Here is a 25177-nt window from a genome sequence, read left to right as displayed (position 1 = left end):
AGTTTAAAAAATGGTTGGATAATGAGTCCCCTAGTGGCTTTTTAAGGTACTGCAGCTGATGCCATCCTTCTGTCTTAATTTTTTGTTGCCAGGTCTGTGGGTCTTGTGACATACATGTACCATCTCAGGGCTCAAAAACTGTTTTGGTTACATGTACCTGCAGGTAACATAGAAAACTACCTGCACCAGACAAATTCTACCTGCACCACTCAGAATTTAGAAAGTATGGATCATTCTGAAATTTTTTCAGAAGCAAGTGTCATTTGTTGGTGCATGCTGATTTTAAACATTACCTGCACTGGTAGAAAAAGTATTTTGAGCCATACATGGCCATAAATTTGTATGTGTACTAAAGTATATCTTCTACATTATCTACATTAGAGAGTATATATAAACTGTCCCTACTTTCTCCGTGAGGCCTGGCGGGTTTCTTCTGCCGTATGGCCATGAGGATGAAGAACAGCACCAGGGGGATGAACAGCTCAAACGCAGCCACCCACTGGGAGGGAACAAGGAAATAGAACTGTTAATAAATGTTTACTTTTACTAAATGCTTGATTATCCTGAAAGAATAAGAATTGAGAAGATCATTGTTTTTTTTTCCAGTAGCACATGTCTGGTGAGTGACAACAGCCTTGATTCAAACCCTTCATCTATTGGCCTGGTGACTGGTCATTACCATGTTGCGATGGATAACTGGACGTGATGCCCCATGAGGGTCTTGTCCAGTATACCCAAGACAATATTCCCTTACTTCAAACAGTACTAGTATGTGTCCAATAACATATGACTATGACTATCACCCTGGCCAATTTTACCAACATATTACATAACAATATTCACATCATAGATATACATTGCACATGTATACACAATACGCATCTCAATGAATCATATATCATAATTTTCTTATGAGATGGCCTCAATAGACCTATGACGAATGCAAATCAAACTGTGCATCCATGCATCCAAACACAGACATGGCAAAACAACGAGGACACACTAATTACAGCTTTTACCACCACTCCATATATTATATAGATCTGTTAAATTACTTTAAGGCTTAAATCACTCAGATCTACAAATGATATTTCTGCTTGTGTTTAGAAAAAATTGATAATCTTTATAAAAAAACCTATAACTAGTTTTCACAAGACAGCTGACCTCAAAATGCAATGATAGATAGGAAAATTTGCCCCCTGCCCATGGCCCAGAAATTTTTCAAAGATAACACCAAGATTTTCACACATGAAGGACAGAAGATTGATTGTCTTCCCAGAATGCTTCGGTGCGTTGTTCCTAAGGAACACCCTCTGGGGCGGAAATCGGGTCTCGGAGGCCGCGTTTCTTACACAAAAGTAGGTCACACAATTTTCGTCTTAGCGACGACCTGAATAAAAGATGAAGGAAGATGTCCCTGTCCAAGGGTTTCGTATCGTAAATTCATGATCAGGGACTCAATTTTACTTTTTAGGGGTTGCATGGTGGAATGAAAAGGAGGTTTTTCCTGAGTTTGAGTTTGCTGTTGAAACCGTGCAGTATCAATCACAAAATACATTTTTGGTGTCAGGATTTTATCACTGCAAAAATCAAACCACCCTGAACATGCCAAGATTTCATTAGTATATAATGTTATAATATAAACCATACATTCAACACTTTTGGAGATAACACCACTAAATCATGATTATGATAAATTTTGAAAAAAAAGCGGGCCATTCAGTATTACATTATATAAAGTGTTTTGTCCACCATAGTCAGTATTCAACCTGTTCCTGACATAAAATATTATTTTCTAAAGGATTCAGCTTTCTCAGTGAGTTTCTCAGAGCTTTGATACAGGCCAGACAATATTCACATAGAAACAGTTGGTTGTCTTATCTTACTGCAAGCTAGATATATAATCCCTACCCTCTGGCTATGAATTACATTCATAATCCCTGACAGTACAAGCTATCATTACAGACTTATCAGCTTTAATGAACTCGCACGTCTTGCTGTGGTTTCTTATGTTTCACATAACTTAAGTATACCTTGAAAAAGAATCAAGCTTTAAAATTCGTACTGGGTACTTTTAATTTCCTGACTTTTAGTTTGCAAGATTTAGAGCAACGGCCATGTTACAAGCTTTTGCCAACCTGTATGCAACTAGACATTACCATGTCATTACATGCAATTATGTCCTAAGCCTTCGGTTTTTTTACAGGCCTGGATACTAGTAATTAAATTTGAAAAGTTGACATATCTCAACTGAAATTTCAAATTCTACCTACCAACAGTGAAAGCTTTTTATGCTTTCTTGACCTGTTTGACAGCAACAAGTGTTAAAAAACTACATGTATATTAAAAATAAAACATTTACCAGCCTGGAGATCTAAAGGTTCGAATTCCTAGAAATATTAATTTTTTCTGGCTGCAATCTAAATAATTGACTGGCTGTAATTAGGTATGCTTCGAAGGTGAACCAAGCCTCTAGGCTCTTTGATGTTCGCTCCAGAAATCGTCAGTGAAAAGCAAAACAATATGGCATTCCTGCCTGGGTGTGTCATCATACATGTACAATGACACTGTGACAACTGGTGAGTGACGCAATACCAAATGTAACATTACTTAGTAACGGTGTAACAAAAATGTGGCAAACTGTGTCAATGCAGTGTTGCCACACTATAATTGTATAATTGAAATATGACATGACGTTGTTCGTGACATTTAAGAAATTAAGGTTTCCGGTTGGTCTGCTGCGTATATGTTTGTAAACAAAAGGATCCCCAGCTGTTCAAGTATCGAGTAACCTGATCTAGTTACTGGACACCAACAACAAACGTCCTTTTAAACCCTTTTAAAACACATTTTCTGTACGTCAAGACGTCAAACCTTTAAGACAAGGCAAGGAGAAGACGAGGTGACTTACAGGGCTGCGTTTCTTGAGGGTGAAGTTCTTCCAGAGCAGAAGACGGAGCTGGTGTAAGAACCCCATCTTGTCGTCTTGTTGGCAGCTGCTCGGCTCAGCCCGACCTGGCGGTCGCTCGCGACAACACAGGAATATTCGTCAGTAAATTAAGAGACTGTACGGCAGACTCACGCCTCTTTCGGGTCCGTGGAAGCCTCTGCTACGAGGCACAGTCAAGACGGGGAATTTTGAAGACGTGTTGCACCGGCTGGCCCGAGAAAAAAATTTATAAACCTAAGACATAAACGGGACGATGGTCCCGTCTTCTCTACCAGCCTTGGTGCATGCCCGGGCGGTCGCGCAAACGGACCCCAGCCTTTTCAGGGCGATGCTAGCGCTCCATGATCGCTATAAGGTCCTGCTAAGCTGCAGCATCCATCTACGATTTGAAAGAATCGGTCCTCAGTGCACCTGACCTGTACTTGAGCCCCGATCGAGCTCCGAACTCAGACCTTCGCTCGCAATCTGCAACCAGCTGGGCCTGATCTGGCACGGACCCTGGTACCCTCACCCCCCGAGCCGCAGTGGAACGGTCCGCGGGTCACAGGGCAGGGATTATCACGCTCTGATTGGTCAATCTTGTATCACCTTTGACCCGCAGGTCAGAGCAAGCATGGCGGGATCTGGGATGAAAAAGTTGGAGTGTAAAGATTTGCACGGTTATCTGAAGACTTTAGGGGCGTCTCTGCTGGATGAATTGTACGGGAGGCCAGCAACGTGTCTAGCAGTCTTCAGGTAAGTCAAGAAAAGCAGGGTTGGTGCTTTCGTTTCTTCGCTAGAGGGATATTTTTTATGGCGAATGTATGCATATTAATTTGTTGTGCTGCGTGCATGCTGGTATCTTGACGTGTCAAAAGCTTTCCTTTACACTGGAATAAATTTGCCTCAAAATCAGGGAACTGTAACATTTCAATCGATTTGCATGTATCAGAATAATACGGGCGACCTCCATCACGTCACGACCAGCGAGTCGTAAATTATATGTTGGGTGATTTGCCTACCAATAATCTGCATATGTCTTAAAATAATTTGCATGTACATAATTTTGTATATGATGTAAACAAAAGCAGCGATCACTTACATATATTTCTAGGAAGGTTGTGTCATTGTAATATGAGCTGTTGACTATTTACTATGTAGTGTTTGTATAATATTACTAGTATGTACATGATGATCGTGATTTGATAAGAAGTTGCACATGCCCAGTGCCAAAGATCTAGGAAGGCCTACGAAACGTAAATAAAACATATTAGAACAACCAGACCTAGCCGTGGACGACTCTGTAAACCTTTTTGCATGATAATGCCATTGACAGCATGTCCAGATGCCGTTTGTTTACGTCTTCCTGATTTTTTACACTGGCCATGTGCAGACTCTTATTGGTCTTAAATGATGAACCTCTGGTTATTTTCATCATAATTTCCCAGGGAGCTGAGTGAGCTAGCGAAGCACTACGTGATGCGGCTGTTGTTCCTGGAGCAGGCGGTTCCACAGGCCGTGGTCGGGTCATGGGTCGCCAGCGGCAATCACAAGTATGTTTGTTTGTTTGTTTGTTTGTTAAAGCGAAAATGAATTTGCTCATCAGTGCAAGCACAAGAGACCACATTTAGGCATTGAATTAAGTTCAGGTCACTTTGCATTTATGTCTAATTAAACTTAGAAGGAAAATTACACTGTTTCTGGCGTGGATTTTGACCACTCCTACATTACCAAACCTACCCTCCCAGCAGAGCTGTCCTGAGGTTGGCCCTGAAGGTGGGACTGAGGATCCAGCCGAGTGAATTTATGTTAGTGGCTAGACTAACAGACACAAGGTCGATGAGTTGTGGCCTTAGTAAAGACACTTAACATGACTTTCTTCACTTCACCCAGGTGTAAAATTTATACCTACCTGACTTAAAAGGTAAAAGTTAGTAAAACTAAAGAAGGAAGGATGGGCTCTGCCCTCCAATACTGTGCCCTACACACAGTGGATTAACAATATAACCCACTGCCCCTATATAGGCCTACATACTCAAAAAAGCTGTTTGATTACCTTTACCATGTTTACTTACCTCTAATATGTTTGCAAACCTTACCTTTACAGTGAGCACCTGCGAGCAGTGTCCCAGCTGACTGAGCTGCGGGTGTGGCATGAGCACCAGATCTCCGGCGGGCTGGCCGGCTGGATCCTCAGTCCCACCTTCAGGGCCAACCTCAGGACAGCTCTGCTGGGAGGGTAGGTCAGGTCATGTGGGAGTGGTCAAAATCCATGCCAGAAACAGTGTAATTTGCCTTAGTTTAACTAAACACAGGAGTTTAACTTCTTTTTTTTTACTAATAGCCTGTGTTTGCACAATCTCTCACTGGCTGGGGTTATTTGACCCCCTGAAATCCCCCTGCTTTATGTGTGTTTGACCACAAGCCTGTGTTACTTCTTTACATGATAGTATCTGTGTGTTCCCTTAGTTTGCAAACCATTGGATATTATTTTTATGGAACTAACAAATTGTGTTTTGTTATGTCCCTGCAGAGGCAAACCCTGGTTCAGTGCTGTGCAGCTTCCTCCAGACAAACATGCCAAGGATGTGGCTGCTCTGGACACATACTCCTTAGAGAGATGGGAGGTACAGCCTTTATGCTACATGACTACTAAAAGTATATCATGATACCTTACACAGTATATTATCTCAAAGAACAATTAAAGTAAACAGGAAATGTGCACTGCTGCTCTAATGACATTTCAGCATTATTTTGTAAAAACAGACTACATGTATTTTGATCAGAGTTTATTGATGTATTTTAGCTTATTTGTGTATCATATACAAATCATATACATGTACCTTTTGATGACAAATATATCTTCTGTACAGGTCCTACTGAACTTCATTGTGGGATCAGGAGAGGCTCAAGTCAGTAAAGACATCATGGAGATTCTGGTCAGGTCAGGGCTCATGAAGAGGTAAGTTGTATATTTAGGGCTAGTTGCCATAAAATACATGTACAGTCACATATAAATCTGATAGTGTGCTCTGTATCGACTGGGGGGATGGGAGCTTTAGTAGTGTTTTATACATTGCAGAAAGGAGGAATAAAGGGTTTATGGAGATTGAGCTAAGGAAGCTAAATATTGTATCATTGATTACCTTTGTGGTGTAAAAGTTAAACTGTCCCCAACTCAAGAAAATTGGACTCAATGTTTTTTTTTTGAGTCGGAGAACAGTTTAACTTTTACACAGGGAATTTACCTACGTATTTATGTATGTATATATTGATTGATTGATTGCAGTGAGGAGGGAAGTCTCCATCCGACCATCACCCCAGCAGGTTTCCAGTTCCTCCTGATGGACACGCCCTCCCAGGTGTGGTACATCATCCTGCAGTACCTGGACACCATGCAGGTGGGAACAGGTCAAGTATTATAGGTGGTTCCCAGAGGGAAGAAGAAGTTGTAAGTCCCCAAGTCTTTTGAAAACTAAGATTTTTTTACTTTAACTTTCTACATGGGCACCAGTACAAGACCCTTAGAATCCAACTTATTTGTATGATTGAAATGAACTTGAGGATAAGAGCACTTACAAGAAAATGTGGAAAACCTTTAAAATCAGAAGTAGACAGCTGTAATTGAAAGAATCAATGATTATATATTGCTTTATATTTTCCCACAGAGTCGAGGGTTGAATCTTGTAGAGGCTTTGCAGTTCCTTTTTCAAATAAGTTTTTCCACGCTTGGTAAGGTAAGTAAAATGCTTATACTAGTGATAGTAAGATGCAGGGCTCCCTTCCAGTGTTCTGTTTTCATCTTGACACTTGCTATATTTTCACTTTAAATTGTCTGAGATTCAAGCACATATAATGATAATAAATTAGCACAGTCTTAAATATTTTATGGAGTTGTGAAATCCTTGATTTTTTGTTTCTTTATATTAAGAAACACTCCTCTCTCCCCTGCCAGGACTACCCCACAGAGGGAATGAGTGACTCTATGCAGCAGTTTCTGCAGCACCTGCGAGAGTTGGGTCTGGTCAACCAGCGCAAACGGAAGTCCGGCAGGTTCTACCCAACAAGACTCGCCATCCACCTCGCTTCAGGTAGCTACAGGAGACATTCAATAGTCATGTTTACTTTCACAGAAGGAAAACATAATGTTTTTGCTCCATTTCTTCTCCGTACAGAAGGTTAGAGGCCTGGACCAGATAGCTGTCACCATGGTAGCTGGTGCTGTAGCAGATAACCTTGTGTTGTCGACGTTTTATATTATGTAGCAAGTTGCAGGACAAAGTTGGAGAGGCTCACTATATATATGAATTGCTGTTTGATTGCCAGATAGCAACATGTATCTTACACATTGACTGAGAGTTGAAAATTACTTTTCCAGGTATTTCAGATGTGGAGAAAGACTTTCACAAAGAGGGGTACCTGGTAGTGGAGAGTAACTACAGAATATATGCATACACAGGTCAGTGTGGAATCATCATAAGTGTAGTACCAATATCACTAAAAAAAACATTTTTTGTATTCCCTGTTGATTCCGTCACGTATCAAATTGTTTGATGTGTGCATGATTTCTTTATAATTCCATCCATTTTCTTTGAGATGTTTTCATTTTGATGCTGGACTAAGTCTTGTACTTCTATGATCATTCTAGCTCTACTCAGGGCCATCAGGCCTTTGAAATCTGTTGACGTCAAGTGTATGTAGATCAATAAAGACATTTATTCAAAGAAATTAATAGAGAACCTGTACAGACATCAACTCTCTTGTTTTATTTTTTCAGATTCGGAGCTTCAGGTGGCTCTTATTGGGCTTTTTAGTGAAATTCTGTACAGGTAGGTGTACATTTTGTAGCACTCTAACTTTACTTTACATTGAAAAATTCACGTTCTAAATAGCAAAAGGGGGTGCTTTCATTAATCATGAAGTCTTTATTTCTTGGCTCTTGGTTCAAGGTTGACTTTTTTTTAACTGTCCTTTTTTCGTCAGATTTCCCAACCTGGTTGTTGCAAACCTGACCAGAGACAGTGTCCAGGAGGCAGTGGTGAGAGGGATCACAGCCGAGCAGGTCAGAAAAGGCTAAGAAGTCATGAAAAGAACGTCTATCTTCATACCCATAGCAAGATGTACATATAAGTAATATGTAATATACAAATTTGATGATCTTCCTATTTTCCCCACAGATTCTCCATTTCCTGCGAGTGAATGCACATCCCAAGGCCCTTCACAGAGTATGTTACTGTGATTCTCATTGCATGTAGCAATTTTGTATAGATTATGGTCACTTTGATCAACAATTGAAAACTTGGTAAATAGTCTGAAACCTGTGTTGAAATCTTTTATTAAGAGATATTTGACTCTAAAACTTGTTGGAAAGAGATAAGAATATCTACTTCCATTATACAGTGTTTTTAATCTTAAGGTAATCAGTACTAGTACTGTCTTAGTGTTTAACTAATTTTTTTTGGTTCTTTATCCCCCCCCCCACCAGATTCCAATAGTTCCTCCCACCATCAGTGATCAGATCAGGCTATGGGAAATGGAGCGGGACAGGTTGACTTTCACTGAAGGTAGGGGCAGGGTTATTCCTCAATAATTTCTTGCCCTTCAAGTCTAGGATATCATATTCCTTAAATTTTTTCTCTTCTACTCTGTACTAAACCAAGTAATACCTATAGAACCTATGCTTGTCAGTTAAGAATTTGTGGTACATCAAAGAAGACTATTTTATTTGTCAAGCTCTAAATTCTTGATGTGAGCTGTGAAATTTTTTTCTAAGTGACTTTTCTTCATCTGTCCCCTTCAGGTGTCCTGTATAACCAGTTCCTGTCACAACCAGACTTTGAGATGCTCAGGAATTATGCAAAGGTAAACAGGAATTTTATCAGCAAGATTTTCAGGGGCACTAGTGGTCTTTCTTTGCTTTTAGAGAAAGAAAATATTATCTGTCTTATATTCAAAGTTTTGATGCAGTGTTGAAATATTTTTTCCCTCTGTTAACCATCTTTTATAATATCTAATTAACTGGGTGTACTAGTAGTAGGATTAGAATTAGAATAGGGACAAGGGATTAAAACAGGGACAGGGGCATCACTACCTGAAGCCTGTACATGACTATCTCCTGTCAATTGATAATCACATTGAGTCACATGACAAGAGAACTCCAAGACAAGATCTTTACCGGTTTGAACAAGAGACAGAGTGTGTCTAGAAAGCTCCCCAGAGTAGCTAACTTTTTGTTGCGCGTTTTGTTATAAATATTCAAAAAGATTTTAGAATTTTTCTTCTCCAATTCCAGGACCAGGGTGTTTTACTGTGGGAGAACAACTCCAAACGATACATGGTGGTCAGCAAAGGTGGACATGACGACGTCAAGAGATACTGGAAAACCATTCGGAAAGGAAACAGCTGACATCGGCTCTACCAAACACAAATCTTTCATTCCATGAAAAAACTCTTTTGTTACTTTATACAGAGTGTAGCTGTCATAAAATATTATCTCAAGACATTTTCCTGAGAAGACTGATGTCGTGTATTGAGCGTCCATCCCTATTGGCTGTTCTCCTCAGCTGTTGCCATAGCAACAGGATAGTGCAGAACTTCTATGACGCCATCCTCCTGACTTGTTGGTGGAACTATCCTTAAATAGGAAACCTGCAATAGACACGTAATTTGATACAATTAGTTTTGTGAATCGCCATCTTACCAAGTTAGATCACATTTGGTAGAGCCTTGTAACTAATACTTGTACAGGTAACCGTACCTGCAAAATATTATTACTAGCTATACATTGTTGGTACAAGTCCTTACCTAAACATGTGGTATACCTACACTGGAACAAACTGAAATACCTTGATAGTGTACAAGACTTACTATTGTATAATAAAATGTACAAAAAAGTACAACACTATGTTTATACATGTAGGTACATTCAGTAAGTGTTTCTAACCCACCTCCTCAGCATCCACCCAGGCTCCTGAGTTAGCAAACAGAACATCCCTCCCATGGCTGCCAGTGACTGACCCCACTGCCCAGTGGTGGTTATGTCCCAGAACTACCAGGTCCTCCTCACAGGATTCAATTAGGGGAGAGAAGTCATCCAGATACACCAGGAACATCTGAAACACTTTCTCTACACCCTCCTGGGAGTGGCATAGACAAAACAGTCAAACTTTTATCTACAAGTGATCATGACTACTTATGCATATGGACCTCCTGGCCATTCTTACACAGTCAAACCTGTACAAGTGACTACCTCTACATAAGGACCACCTGGTCCTTGATATGCATTCATCTATCAAACCTGTACAAGTGACCACCTCTGCATAAGACTACCAGGCCAATGTGACTACTTTTTATGGTCCCTTAGATAATTTTTCCCATTGACACAAGCATTAAGAATCCTGTCTAACGATCGTATATTTTACTTACTAATATGTAAATAAATGACAGGGAAGTTTACTTTCGTCCTTTGCTAATGTTTCACAATAAGCCTAAAATGGGATGTGAACACAAACTATGTACTGGTCCTTCAATTTAGATAATACAAATTCATATACATGTACTTTATGCATAGAAATGTATTCCATAATACTGTGTGTTAAGGGTATGTAACGTTAAGTACTCAAGTACCTGTTCACATAACCGTTCCATAAAGTTGAACTTCGGCAACTTTCTCACGGGCACGTACGTCCCATCATGCATCCTGACCACCTCGTTTCCATGGATACTCCCGCCAAGTGCCAGCTGGATGATCAGAGACAGGAGGTCCTCTCGTATGTCGGACAGGCACAGGAGTTTCATGATGTCTGGTCCTGCGCTCCTCAGCAGGGCGCGAAACTGGGCCTTAGCTGTCCTTTGGGAAGGAAACTACAGATTTGAATTTGATCACAACGCAAGAAAACTTGAGATTCTTCACATTTTGGACATTGCCTAAAGTTCACTCGGATTTTTACATGTTTTATAGAAAATACATGGAGTGGGTGGGCTGAATAAAAAAAAGCTTTTGCTTTTGGTGTCTCTGGCCTGGTATTAAATCTTCAACTTCTTGTTTAGTGTTTTTGTACAGGTGACGTGTGTACTTACTGCAGTGTTTTGTCCGTGCCGTCTCCCACAAGCAGCCTGTTGATTATTCTGTAGGAAGCCAACCTGGAACAGACAATTATCAGAAAATTTATCTAAAGCTAACAGTTTACGACATTTCACTTTACATTGATAAAGTTAATGCTGGAGGGGACAGTTGGCATTTGATTTACGCCAATTTTCTTTGCGGGCACGGTTCTGGATAGTCTCCGCGTATTCAAGAACGTAGATTTGCACAGTTCTCCATACGAGTGGGCTATCCAGAACCCTTCTTAATCATTGTTCTGGATAAAGCACGGTTCAAGATACAACACAATGTACGCAATGCTTTATAATTCTCACCTGCACACGTAGTACGCAAAGGGTCGCCCGCCCACAAGTCCGCAATCTGTGTCCGCATGTGAGTATGAGTTCATCAGATCCCAGATGTGTCCGTGTTCGAACCTGATCCGGTACTCCTGATGGTCGGCACTGATGGTGTACAGGAGAATTCCTGGGATGAATCGAACCTGGCGGGTTAGGAAAATATCAATGTAACGTTCTAAGCGTTAGCAACATGGCAAATATCAATGTAACATTTCAACCAGAATAAAAGTTAAGTCATCGGAAAGGGAAACTTTTTGTTAAGTCACTCAATGCAAGAACCATTCCCCATTCGCTGAATAATGTGTATAGGGTAGTGACTATAGCCAATATTTACCCGGTATTCGATTCGAATGGGTGTTTTAAACGTGTTCGTTGGAAGGCCTCTGGAAGGTTCGAGTTCGAACAGAAGCCTTCGAACGAACAGGTGGTTAGAACACCCGTTCGTTCGAACAGGTGGTTAGAACGCCCGTTCGTTCGTTCGAACAGGTGGTTAGAACGCCCGTGTGTTCGAATATCTCCTGCACACATCCCTAAAACAGTTCCATACCTTTTTACGGAATAAATGATGAACCATCGCAGCCGTGATCTCGTGGTCGTGGTTACCTCTGACGTAGTACACGTCCACGCGGTGCTCCTCCGCCATTCTGCACACGGCCTGGGTGAAGGCCCTGCAGACGGCGTCCGCCTCCCAGTGCGCGAGGAGGTCCCGCTCCGTCCACGCCGCCTCTGCCGCAGCCTGCACCCACATCTCGAAGATGTCGCCCAGCAGAATGACGGAGTGGACCTTTCCTTCCGCCGCCGCCGCCATGATGTGAGACAGCGCGCCTTCCAGCTGACTGTGCCCGGGACAGACGGCAAGGGGTCTTCCCAGATGGATGTCGCTCAGGACGTATATTTCTCTCTTATTTCCCGACGTTGCGCTGATCTTAACTTGGACCACTTCTTCCCCAAAGGTTTCGGCTGGTGGTTGGTAGGGCTGTGGTGGGTTGGTCTCCCCAACTTTGCGCTGCCAAGTGACTTTGTAGGGACACGGTCTGTCTTCGGACTCGTCTCCAAATTCCGCCTCTTTACTTCCATCGTTGACTACTTCGTTACCACTTTGATTCTCGGTGTCTTCTTTAGAGGGCTGCTGCCTCCTTTCTTCAAGTTTCGCACCAACTTCTTTAGGCGAGGCGTCTTCGCCTGTTTTGCCAGGTTCATCCTCTCCGTGCCCTCTGGTCACTCTTTGACCTTCACTGCTGCTAAGGTCATCTCCAGTAAGATGGTCGCTTAAGGAGAAGTCAGGATGGGACACTTCTGTGAGCTTTGACATGTCCAGGTGTGCGAACTGTTCGATGTTGTCAGATGAGGAGATGGCATGCTTTCGCAGGGCCTGTAGGTGCCTCTTCAGTTGTATATAGGGGTTGTCTTCCCCGTTTTCTTGACTACGGAGGAAGTGTGAGTAAGACTTAGCTACATACACAACTTCTCGACCTCGATAAACAATTAACCTGCATAGCATGTATCTCTAAAAGCAAGTCAGACAGACTATGCATCTGTATCTGCATAGCCGGTATAACCGCCCGTCGGCGTAAGACAACAGCTTCACAGGCACGCGGCGCGGCGGCAGCTGGCTATATTACACCGAACGACTTGTTCGTTACACCTAATCTTCGCACAATCTAACTGCAGGCGTTGTTCATAGCTTTCTAGCGACGATGCCCCCAACTGTACTTGGTGGAAGTTAGTTCCACGCTACGATAGTTTATAGGGAGGTATACGATGTCTACGTTTGGATTCATGTCGCTATTCGTCTCAGGAAGGAACGGAGAGTCACGAAACCAATAAAAAGGATCATGAACGACAAAATAATTCACCTTGCCATGTCCTGATCTGTCACGAGTACGCTCCTCACTTTCGTCTATGGGTGTGGCTCTGACGTCTTCTTAAGGCTTGCTGTTGAAGTAATGATTAGATTGTGTCCGTTAGGTAATGAGTTTAACGTTAACAATCCACACTTAGGAGTCAGAAGTGACTTTCCCATGCGGATTGCAAACTGAGGACATTCTTACGTACACAATCAACTTCCAAATGTGTTCCTATTGCGCACACCCATTTTACCAAAGTTACTTTTAGTAGTATGTTTGGTTTACATGTACAATGACGGTACAAGCTAAGTGTTAAACATAACGTTACATGTAGCCCCTGATGGATTAGGTCAAGAGACGTGTGGCCATGCACACAACAAACAGCGTGCGGAGAGATAAGCTGGCCTAGAAACCAGAAGTTTTGCTGGCACAGCCTAAGGTAAACAAGCGTCAGGACAAAGTCCCTGAGACACGGCCTTTACATTTGCAGTCTCTAGGTAACCCCCTTTTGTGGTTGAAAAAAGGGGTGAATAACTTGTACGGAACAACAATAGCCCTTAATGCGACGCGTTAACGTTGTGCTTGATGCGAACAGTACTTTATGAAAATCAAATCAATAGTCTGTGGAGAAATGTTTCAAGGTTGCTTAAAATTTCAACCAAGGAAAACCAGCCAACTCTACACTTATTGATCTATGATGATCTGATTAATATGACAGGGCAGAGATTGCAACCTGGCAGATTTTGCCGAAAGAGATCACGATTCTGCTGGTAGAGATCAAGACCCAATCGGAGTGTGGGAATTTTATGATATTCGCTTATAAGACAGAACTATTCCAAAGTCTGACTCACGACATTTTAGACCAATGAAATGGATTGACCATAAACCCAGGATTTGTAAGTGGGAGACAAGCCTAGACCTAACACATCCCTAGATTCCACAATCTCTAGCTATCACATAATATAGGTATACAAAACGTCGTCATCTCTTAAGGTGACGCATGATACTTTTAATTGGCCATCAAAGTGCAATGTGCCTTTGCTACAGCTCGTGTTTTAGCCCTTCCAATGACAACTAAAAAACATGAAAATTTCGAGCGTCTTTGAAATGAGAAAACGACAGTCACAGAGACACAGGGAGAGAGAAAGAACGGTACTGGTTCTAATATACAAATGGCCTTACTTCCTGTATAGTCTGCTTGCACGTCTTTCCCAACTCCCGATCCTAGCCGATATTTCGCCACTTGGCATCTGTGCCCGTGATCCACGGAAGAGATCAGGTCCCCACGTGTAAGTGTAGTAAGTCCCACACAGATAGAATCTAAAATATCAAATCTGGGACAGACTGAAGTCCACAGATTCGGAAGGTCTCGCCTTGTGACCGATGACCCAGCTGCGGTTCAACGTCCTCTAGGACGCTGAACCTAAACGAAATGGAGCTTTGCCAAACTACAGACCAATCCAATGGTGGGGTCTTCACATACACCGTGAGGTTTAGATGACTTTCTTTTGTGTAGGATTTTCTGTGAGGCTCTGATATGGGGCAACCTTTCTCGTTATTACTAGTGGTCGAATTTCGCAGGTTTACTGTTAACAGGTGGTTGTGAATAATGAACTTTGCCATTCCCATATCCACTACATTATACTGTCTCCAGTATGTCCTAACTTAAAGGTAACTTAAAGGTAAGCTTATCATAGAACTGATGTAACTACAAAGAGACACTCACAGGAATTTATAATATTTTGGTTTCTTTCGATTTTATTCAGTGGCAAGACTTCTAGACAGACATGAAGCAATGAAACTAAATTACAATATAGAATACTATCTTTCAAGTTGGTACATGTAGCAAATAATATGTAAGATGCAGCATTGATGACATCAGTTGTGTCACAACTGAAGCTAAAGAAAAGTCAACATTCTGCCCATCAGCCAACATTGTTGATTGAAGAATAGCTCTTATATATCATAATTCTGAAGATGACCCAGGTTGAACTCTGACATGGAAAGGCTGCAGTTCCGCATCAGTCAGCCATGAGGGCGCTCCGCTCATGGGGTCGTGACCTGCGTGGGATTTTGGGAAGGCGATGACGTCCCTGATGCTGTCAGTCTTACAGAGGACAGCCATCAGCCGGTCTAACCCTGGGGCAGAGGGCAGGGGTTAGAGGGCAGAGGTTAGCCACTCTGGTGCTCAATCAATCTAGGTCAGAGGTTATAGCTTAGCCATGCACCAGACTAGTAATCAGGAAAAATGGTTCAAGTTCAACCTAGGTCAGCAGTTATACCTATCTGTATTTTCAGGTATTGACACTTGTCCACCAGGCTATACCACACTATTTTCAGGAGGGGTGTTTTAAGACTGTTTTGTGTTATAATATTGTGATATCACCCAACTTTAAGATATAATTAGCATTACTTATAACATTGTTGTTAAATGTAGTTCCTGAAATTGTCAGCAGTTGCTGTTAGCATTATACATTATGTACAATATGTACTTCCTGGAGAATCACAGATTCCTTGTTTTACCAGTAATTGAGCAGAGAGGAGGTGACAGCTTACCTATAGCGATGCCCCCATGTGGGGGACAGCCAGACTGCAGGGCTTCCAGGAGGTGGTCTAAAACTGATGCATCTTCCTGGAGAATTGGGAGAGCAAGAGAAACCCAGCTGATCATTTCCTATAAACATATTCTTTGTAGAAGTCGTGCCTCTAATTTGCAATTGAAGTGATGTGGTGGCTTGAAAAGAAGCTACCAAGGTCTTCCACTAAACGGAATCAATTGTCTGGCCAATTTGATACTGTCTTGTAGCCAACAACAGATCAGCTGGAAGATTATAACAAGCAACATTCAGTCACAACAGCGTACCTTCAGGACTTCCTCCAGGATGTACCTCTGTAATTCCGCGTTGTGGATCCGGATGGAACCGCCTGCTATCTCATTACCGTTCAGAACCAGGTCGTAATGCTGGCTGCGCACCTGAAGGACAGGTGAGTAAGAGTGAATTCAAAAACAACATGAAAGTGATATTCCAACCAGTTTAGCTCAAAGCTGAACACACCCAACATAAAATGCCTATCTTACTACGTTAGACTGAGTCCTGTCTTACCTTGTGTGGTTGTGAGAACACCAGGTCTGTGTCCTCAGGATGTGGGGATGTGAAGGGATGGTGAGCCGACTCCAACCCTGAACCATCTTCTCTTGGTACAAACAGTGGGAAGTCGGTTATCCACAGGAAGTTGAAGACATCTGGATCCCTGAGGTGGACACCTGTAACAGGAAAGGGAGAAACTTTGAGAACCTCGAACCTCAAGTGTCCATTCATTTATACTCAAGTCAGTTATTCATCAAATTGTTTACACAATGCCATGACAGCAAGCAGCAGGTCAACAAATGATAACTAGTCGTTGGTTACATGCTTGAAAACAGCTAAACACAAGAATTGAAAATAAGGTGAAAAAGAAGGAATCCTACCGTGTGTTTCTAAGACATTGGCACACTCTACTCGTATTCTTCCAAGGAGCTCACACTGAAACGTCAAGATACAGATTCAATTTGTATCTTATGTTCCACATCATGATTAAGAAGTTTCCATCGTCTTATCACAAGTTTTATAGCAGTCAGCATGTCAAATTAAACAATACAGTGAGTCAACTTTATATTTCTGATGAAAAGATGTTCTCACAGTTTTGAGATGCTCCCCAGCAGCCAGCAGCAGCATGTCGCCTTCCTCTGCCTGCAGTTCCTGCAGCAGGGCTTTTTTACAGGGGGCGCTGATGTGCTTGGCCATCGGCCCCTTCACCTCACCTCCTGATACTACCTGTAGAACAGACAAGCCCTGCAACAAGGAAGGGTAAGTAATCTTGAGGCAGGGTTGCTAACCACTGGACTATAAATGCATGCACAATATAAAATACTCAGTTGGCTAACCTAAATATCACACCAATGTGTTTCCTTGTTTCCATGCCATTTATAACAACTTCAATATACTAATGTATTTCCATTCATGTTACAGACTCACCTTAGACGTGGCCTGTTTTGCAACATCCTGCAGTTTTTCTATATCTTTGGTCTTCAGGTGCAGCTGTGGAGAAACAAGTAGATTGTTTTTTTCTGTTATTCCATTTCCACCATCACAAAGTCAAAAATTTAGTTTGGTAGAGTGTTGGAAAGTTAGCTAGTTGGAGTATGTATATGTCACATATCTGTAAACTTTTCTTGTGTCCTGTACTTAATCTGTGAGTATGTTAATGTTACAATAAAGGTCATTAATTTCACTCACAGCTGCCTGTTTGGCATTGAAGGCCTGAACACTGTTTCCTGGACTGTCCTTAAGTAACCTCTCAAACACAGTGACCCCACTCGACCTCATGATGTCACTCACATCATGCAACTGAGGAAAAGAGGAGAACATGGGTAGAAATAAAGCTTTAAGAAAAACACAACTATTTTCTGTCTTCTAATTGGTAGATTGATTTTTAATATCTTGACTCACCTCCATTCCAAACCTAGTGTCAGGTTTGTCACTGCCGTACTGAAAAACAAAAAAAGTAGACAAAACAAAGCTTTATTAAGTCAGAAGAGTCTACTCAAAGACTTCTACTAAAACATGTCCCTGCCATTTGGAATGAGTTGATGGTCCCCACTCTAAGTTCATGAGACAAAACTGAGCAGATAACAGATTTATTTCAAAGAAGATCGACAAAATGTAAACAACAAATTAACAAAAAGTCTGAGCTTACCTTCTCCATAGCATCCTTGTAAGGCATTCTGGGAAAAGGCAGCTTGAGTGGAGCCTTCCCATCAGGCCATGCATGCTCCAGCAGCTCTTCTATTAACTGCTCAACCCCCCTCTGGTCAACAAAGGACATCTCTATGTCAACCTGCAAGGAAAAAAATGTGACAAATCATGATCATGATATTAACAAAGGATGATGATTTGATTTTTATTACAGCTTTTGAACTTTACATTATTCTATACAGTCTTGTAGTCAAAAAGGTTAAGTTTAAGGTAGTCCCACAGGCTTTTTGAGGTTGTAGGGACAGTGGATTGTTAGTCCACTGTATCTAGATGTAGGTCACAGTATTGGAAGGCAGAACACATCCTCCTTCTACTGCCTTGCCAACAAGTCAGGTACCCATTTTACACCTGGGTGGGGTGAGGAAAGTTGTGTGAAGTGCCTTTCCCAAGGTTACAATGTCTAGCCAGGGATGAAAGAAATTGAGCCTGTGAAAACTGTGTCTGTGCCTCACCTGTGTGAACTCTGGTTGCCTGTCTTGTCTCAGGTCCTCGTCTCTGTAACACTTGGCAATCTGGAAATACCTGCAGAAAACAGTACAAACTGTTTCAATAGGCTGTGCAGTATTATATGGACCTAAAGGTTGATACCCTGTGAATGATTTATTACAGGTAGTCAAGACACTGTATAAGACTGTTATCTATTGTACAACTACCAGTGGGTTGAGCATCTGTCACTTTTGTCAGAGTTAAGGCTAGGTTGGGGGTTTGATTTGAATCCCAGCTATTGTCACTTGCATACTACTCAAAAGCATCATGATATTACAGTCTTTAGGATGTGAAGCAACCATCCTATGAATTCTATAGATATTGTCTGTGTTTTTTCTTATGACCAGTGTAGATGACCCAGAGTGCAGATGAGTAGATTTTCAGTCTGTGCAACTGATTCAAGACACTCAATTGTGACTTAAGACACTCAATTTTGACTTAAGACCCTCACCTGTCCACTCCTCCCACCATAAGGAGCTGCTTGAACTGCTGAGGACTCTGCGGAAGACAGAAGAACTTTCCCTTTTCTCTGGAAGGAACTACAAACTCTCGAGCACCCTGAAATATGTACACATCATTATATTAAGACATAAAACAATATTGACAGAAAACAATTTATATAACATAAAGTACCATGATGATAAATTTTCTGGTGTTCTGAATGTGATTTTTGGACTACACTTACCCCAGGAGTTCTGCGGAATAGTGTTGGAGTCTCCACATCAACAAATCCTGAAATTTATAACAAAATTTGTCATGAACTGTTAGCACAAAAATTATGACTGTTTCACTACATAAGAATAATGAAAAAAAAACACCCCTGATAGTGATATAGGCAAAGAAAAACCAGATTCACATTATAGTAAACAAATGTTAGACTTTGAATATTTGTACATAGATATGAACTATAAGACGTAGAACAAAAACATTATTATGATAACTGTTCTACCCTACCTCAACTACTTTCTTCTAAACTAGAAAAATGAACACAAAATCACCGCTGACACAGGTAACCCACCATGTGTGTTGACGAGAAATTCCCTCATCTTCATGATGACCTGTGACCTGACCCTGAGGTTGTTCTGTAGCTGGGAGCCCCTCAGGTCCAGGTACCTGTGCTTCAGTCTCAGGTGTTCATTCACCTGCACCAGGTGGGAAAGGTTAAGGTAAACATAGTCCTGTAGCCTTTTTGAGGCCATACAGAAGATAAGAGTAAATATAGTAAATTTACAGCCTTGCTTTAGGCCATAGGGGCAGTGGGTTGTTAATCCACTGTATAATATTCAATGTATCCTCTGGTACAGTATTGAACGGTGGAGCTCATCCCTCTCCTTCCACTGCCTTCATCTCCCCAACAGAAGTCAGGTAATACCCATTTTACACCAGAGAAGAGTTCTGTTAAATGCCTTTTCCAAGGATACAGCATCTAACCAGGAATGCCAGGGACCGAACCTGTGACATCTTAATCTTGTGTCCACTAGCCTAATCACTTGGCTATTCAACACCACAGTGTTAGGATAATGTGTAGAATTATGATAATTCACATTGGATGTTTATTGACAGCAGTTCTTACCTGGAAGAAGTCCCTGATTTGGAAGGGGAGGATTTTACTCTTGTTGACCATCTCAACTTTACTCACTGACACCTCCACATCACCTGTAGCCATGGCCTGGGGAAACAACACAACAATAGGCAAATGAACAAAAAAAAACATTCTCATACAATAAACTTATATACATGTACGATTCATGCATGTACAGTATTTGAATGAAGGTTCATTTATGGTGGAAGTCAACATCACAAAGATTTCATACTCAAGTTTCACCTGTCTGTGTGTGAGTCAAGGGAATATATAATTTTACATTGTACATGAAGGCACAACATTGCAGCCTGCTACTGCACTAGGGATTCGAACCCAGAAATTCAAACCCAGAACCTTCAGATTCCAAGTCAGCAACCCTTCATATTTGCCACCTAGGTACTAAAGCTGAACAAGAAGTTGGATTTCAGGAGAAGAAACAAAGGGAAGATGCCAACCTTGTTGGCCTCTCCGATGGGTCTGAGTTGAACGACCCCTTGGACACAAACCACCGACTCTGGGGGGAGGTGGGCCAGCGTCTGCTTAATGTCTGCATGGCTCTGGGAACATTGATTCAGAACAGTTACTTGTACATATCTAACCTGTACTCAGCCTTGCAGATCAAAAGTGTATGTAATAAAAGTCTTCAATCATACTTATTGTAGTACAGGCAGAAAAACAAAGACTAGAATCCTCCAAAATCCCCCCTTTGCAAAAGTGGACCTGACCTTGTCTTGTGGCAGGACCAGCTGAATGACTCCATAGGAGTCTCTGAGGGTCACAAACAACTGCTTTCTGGAGAGAGATGAAGAAAGAGTGAAATTGTCAAATTAGTCATTTTTTAGGTAAAGTTCCTTTTTTCTATTATAACATTATATTAGCATTAAAAATGTCCATACTACATGTAGCCTGCTATCTAGTCTATCGTAGTTGGGGCGGGCTGTCTTCAGGGCTCTAACAGTTTCCCCCCGTCAAGCTCAAACGACTGCCGGATAGGAATGTTACATCTGTAGAAATTTTGCACACCAGAAGTTGATTAGCCCCAGTAACTTCTGCCATGCAAAACCTACCGGGGAACCTAGCTGATCATGAGGTGGGCGGGATAGAGCTTCTGCAGACCAGAAGAAAAATCTGCCCCAACCACCATAGACTGGACACCAGTCTACCTCTGAACTTGCCTTTGAAATTGGACCCATCCACAGAGGCTAACATCCTCCCCAGCATGCACTGCTCTCAGCTCACCACAGGTGTGACTTCTCAAGCTGTACGAACTCACATCTGTAAGTGTAAACAAACAAACAAACATGTAAACAAACAATAAACAACTCGCTTCTTGTTTCAACATTGATTACGCCACAAGTTGGTCTTAAGGATTTAAAGATTACATTTTGGCTAGCCGTTTATTTCTACTTAATAAGTATATATATATATATATATACATATATATATATATATATATATATATATATATATATATATATATATACATGTATCATTTGGGCTGCCCAGGTTATATCTATCATAGAAAATCATTTTGTATCAAAGGCCACACAAATATGACTAGATTATGACATTTGGAAAGATGTATCATTTGGTAATGTTATATACATCAAGCTCCTTGAACCTGAACTAGTACTGCTTAGATTTCATAATGATGGAAAATTTTGTCCTGCACAACATATTTTTCTTGCACGCTCGTATCATTTTGGGTAAGGACAATCTGTCATCCATATAATGAAATCAATTTGGCCTAAAATATTATTTATACTTACCTTTGAAGGACGATAAAGGTCTTGCCAACCTCAACTGCCTCACAGGTTGGACCTGTGTGTGTGTCAGACCTCGGAATAGCCTGGATACCAGCCATCGTGCGACAAAACTGCTCATTTTTACAGCTAACCGGTTTCTGCATCAACACACCACGTTTTGCACCCTTCATAACATGACCTCTCAGTTTTACTTCCGGGTTTAGTGGTAGAGTCTACTAAGAAAAGGGGATTATGCTTGCAATATTTACATAAAAGTTGTGTCTTTGTTTGAATATTCATTTTTTTCCAATAATAAACTTTTATTGCTGGTAGATATCCAAGATGTTTAAAACTGCTTGATTATTACGTTTAATGCCACTTAAGATATGTATTATGATAATTAATTCCCCCTAAAATCAACTAGATAGTAATATTAGCGGTTGCTAATATAGACAAGTTTGCGTTGTACATAGTCATTGTAGTGTAACTTACAATATGTTTTTTGTGTGTGCTTTACCTTTTACAGGGTTCCTTCTCATCCTTTTCTAATCCCCACTTACCTTGTAAACAATTTCGTCATCAATATACTAACAAAAGAACAATAGTTACACCCAAAACAAAATTTCACTTCTTTATGACTTCTCCATGCCCCATGACCTTTAACCTTTTGAGGGTCATGCAGGCGTCAAAGGCCGCACAACACAGTATTTATGGGCGAACAAAAGTAGTCCGGGCACAAAGTAGTGCTGCACAATACTAGAGAAGGGTGCAGAGATTGTTCTGAGCATGGCATCGAGATAGAACCTGTGGTAAATGTTAGAGGAATACGTCAGTTTTGAGACTGTAGAAGTTGAATTATGGTGCGTGTTCAGTCGGCGTAGATTTGCGCTTGGATACTTGTCCCGCCTAGTACTGTGCGTCGGCTGCAGTTCCATGACCTCCGCAGTGGCGCTAATAAAAGAGGGCATGAGAAGAAAACTAGCCGGCAAATTTAAGCTCATTTTCGCATGTGTTGTACACTATACCCTGAAATTAAACATATCAAAAATCTGAACCTTGCTTGTGCACCCTACTATGATTTTCAGTGAGTCGAAGTGAGTCACTTTGGGGTCCTTAACCATAGAAGAGGGTCTGCATGCCCTTTTTCGTTAACCGTTATGGGCTATATTAATTTACCGTTAATCGTTGCCGGCCCGCTCTAATTCAACGTTAAGCGTTATCAGTATATTCATCGTGAAGCGTTATTGGTCGTTTTAATTCAACGTAAAACGTTATTTGTCATCCTAAATTCAGCGTTAAGCGTTAATGAATAATTCTTCGTTACGCCTAAATTTGCCTTTCAAAGTGCAGGAAAATGCGTCATTGACGGTTCAAAAATACAAAATTTCCCGGGGGAGAATGCCCCCGGACCCCCCAACATTGCTCGCGCCTTTGGCGCTCGACTCGCGCTTCTGCGCTTGGTCCCTTCGGCTCTACTAGAACCAGCTTTCCCGTCAATTTCCGGAAGTTTGCGGAGAAGGACCGACAAACACTCTCAACACCATGATTTACCTCTCAAAATTGCGTTTTTGAAGGCTTAAAAATCCTTAATCCCCGGACCGCCCTAGATTACGGGCGCCTTTGGCGCTCCCCTTTCAAAATCCATCGGTAAAACTGGGCAGACTGAAAAAATGCAAGCTGGCCGACGTCGACTCGGACTCCCCTTTATTTGAGGACGCACTCGGGGACCAGGGCAGGTGGGAAACACAGGGAACACATACCTTTAATGCGTGCTTCATTACCTTTTTTCACAAAACGAGATACCAAATCCAGTGCAGCTCGAAAAAAAAGCCTGTCAATTTACCGTTAAGCGTTGCCGACCGTCCTGAATTTACCGTTAAGCGTTATCGGCCCTGCTGAATTTACCGTTAACCGTTGCCAGGACCCCCCCATGCAGACCCTCATAGAAATCCCCATAGGGCTAAAACTGTGTTGTGCCGCCTTGAAACAGCGCCCTCCCCACGCCTTGCCCACCTACCTACCGAACTACCTACCTACCTACCGAACTACCGACCTACCTACCCTCGCAAATGCAAGGTGATGTTTCTGCACTTCTCAAAAACTGTGCCACCACTACCCTCACTAAAAATTGACAACTACCCCCTAGTACAAGTTCAAGTAGCTAAACTCCTGGGGCTCCATATACAAGCTGACCTAAAATGAAACACCCAGGTGGACCACATGGCCAAGAAAGGAAGGCAGAGGCTTGTCTTCTTGAGAAGACTCAAATCTTTCGGAGTTACTAGAGAAGATCTTGTCACCATATATACAAGTTTTGTCCGACCCACTTGTGAGTACGCTGTCCCAGTTTGGCAACCAGCCATTACACAGTCCCAAAGACGTCAACTGGAAAGAATACAGCGAAGGGCTTTTCGAATCATCCTTGGGCCTGACTACACAACCTATACTGACGCTTGCAACACGCTATGCCTCATGACACTACAGCAAAGACGTGAACACCTTTGTCAGACATTCGCAAGAAGACTACTACAGTCTGAGTCCTACCGGAATTGGCTACCCCCTTCCGGGGAGACGTCAGTGGTAGAAGAACAAGAAACAGCAGCCTATTGGACACTATTAAAACACGAACTAATCGTTACAGGAATAGTCCCATACCCTATCTTGTAACACTCTTCAACAATAATGCAACCAGTATTTGCAGTTTCGATTCAAATATGTTGTAATGCACATATGTTAAGTTTGGGAGAAGAAATTCATTAGATTTTAATTCTTATGTAAAGATCTTTACCTGGCCTGAATTATCACCTTGAACGTATTAGATTTTGACGTATGGTCTCAACCATTGCATGATACGAGAATTCATCAATAATTGGAGATTATTTTCTCATAATATGTTTTTTTACAACGGCCCTGACTGGAATGTTTCAATGATTGCTAATATTAAATTTCTAGTCCCCCAAAATAGTTCAACCAGCACTATGCAATGCCGAACTAATATGTTTGAATATACACATTTATGACAAGTCATCAATAATAATGTATTAATAATAGGTTTATTGAAATCTGTATGCACGATATGTATTTAACCTCTGACAATGTCTACTCAGAGGTTATCTTTTAATCTGTTAATTTGTAGATTGTATTTTATTAATAATTTATGTATTTCTTTAATAATTTGTAACCCATGTATTTGTCGAATTGTTTTAGCAGTGCAATTCAGTGCGGGTTTACACCAAGCACTGCGAAACTGTAATCTTTGAGAAATAAAACCAATCACTACCACTACCTACCTACCGAACGACCTACCTACCGAACGACCTACCTACCTACCTACCGAACGACCTACCTAC

At 41.5% G+C, this 25177-nt stretch overlaps 4 protein-coding genes across 5 annotated transcripts in view; 1 reads left to right on the top strand and 3 right to left on the bottom strand.

Moving 5' to 3' along the window:
• The window catches only part of LOC109484625 (ATP-binding cassette sub-family A member 2-like), a 54508-nt gene extending 51045 nt beyond the window's left edge, over positions 1-3463 (bottom strand). The window contains exons 1-2 of the mRNA XM_019787972.1: positions 2912-3463; positions 406-499 (exon numbers count right to left, since the gene is read on the bottom strand). Of these exons, the coding sequence (XP_019643531.1) occupies positions 406-499; positions 2912-2977 (160 nt within the window). The 5' untranslated portion in view covers positions 2978-3463. The remainder of the gene's footprint in view (positions 1-405; positions 500-2911) is intronic.
• A 49-nt stretch (positions 3464-3512) lies between these two features.
• LOC109484536 (general transcription factor IIH subunit 4-like) lies at positions 3513-9361 on the top strand. The gene is made up of 15 exons (XM_019787854.1): positions 3513-3685; positions 4378-4482; positions 5037-5168; positions 5463-5556; positions 5803-5891; positions 6219-6330; positions 6598-6666; positions 6885-7020; positions 7308-7388; positions 7707-7758; positions 7913-7991; positions 8107-8154; positions 8415-8493; positions 8730-8791; positions 9222-9361. The coding sequence occupies exons 1-15, from the start codon at positions 3564-3566 to the stop codon at positions 9333-9335; spliced, it is 1374 nt and encodes a 457-aa protein (XP_019643413.1). The 5' UTR covers positions 3513-3563; the 3' UTR covers positions 9336-9361.
• An 88-nt stretch (positions 9362-9449) lies between these two features.
• LOC109484524 lies at positions 9450-14615 on the bottom strand. The gene is made up of 8 exons (XM_019787836.1): positions 14401-14615; positions 13228-13306; positions 11919-12795; positions 11348-11514; positions 11009-11071; positions 10556-10778; positions 9877-10065; positions 9450-9577 (listed from the first exon to the last, which is right to left on the bottom strand). The coding sequence occupies exons 2-8, from the start codon at positions 13233-13235 to the stop codon at positions 9473-9475; spliced, it is 1632 nt and encodes a 543-aa protein (XP_019643395.1). The 5' UTR covers positions 13236-13306; positions 14401-14615; the 3' UTR covers positions 9450-9472.
• Positions 14616-14994: 379 nt separating this feature from the next.
• LOC109484515 (aspartate--tRNA ligase, mitochondrial-like) lies at positions 14995-22423 on the bottom strand. 2 transcript variants are annotated; one of them, XM_019787821.1, is made up of 20 exons: positions 22388-22423; positions 21852-21985; positions 21258-21357; positions 20808-20874; positions 20538-20639; positions 20074-20169; positions 19519-19642; positions 19186-19232; positions 18952-19058; positions 18467-18536; positions 17956-18096; positions 17709-17747; positions 17496-17606; positions 17235-17297; positions 16899-17051; positions 16688-16742; positions 16323-16483; positions 16082-16192; positions 15775-15850; positions 14995-15357 (listed from the first exon to the last, which is right to left on the bottom strand). In XM_019787821.1, the coding sequence occupies exons 1-20, from the start codon at positions 22405-22407 to the stop codon at positions 15182-15184; spliced, it is 1953 nt and encodes a 650-aa protein (XP_019643380.1). In that variant the 5' UTR covers positions 22408-22423; the 3' UTR covers positions 14995-15181. The 2 variants fall into 2 exon arrangements, with proteins under 2 accessions (XP_019643380.1, XP_019643381.1); XM_019787822.1 differs by lacking the exon at positions 22388-22423 and adding an exon at positions 22345-22373.
• Positions 22424-25177: the final 2754 nt, after the last annotated feature.

The sequence above is a fragment of the Branchiostoma belcheri genome, unplaced genomic scaffold (genome assembly GCF_001625305.1).
Source record: "Branchiostoma belcheri isolate BF01 breed outbred unplaced genomic scaffold, Haploidv18h27 scaffold7, whole genome shotgun sequence".
Lineage (NCBI taxonomy): Eukaryota > Metazoa > Chordata > Leptocardii > Amphioxiformes > Branchiostomatidae > Branchiostoma > Branchiostoma belcheri.
This window is presented reverse-complemented; position numbering and strand designations above follow the sequence as displayed.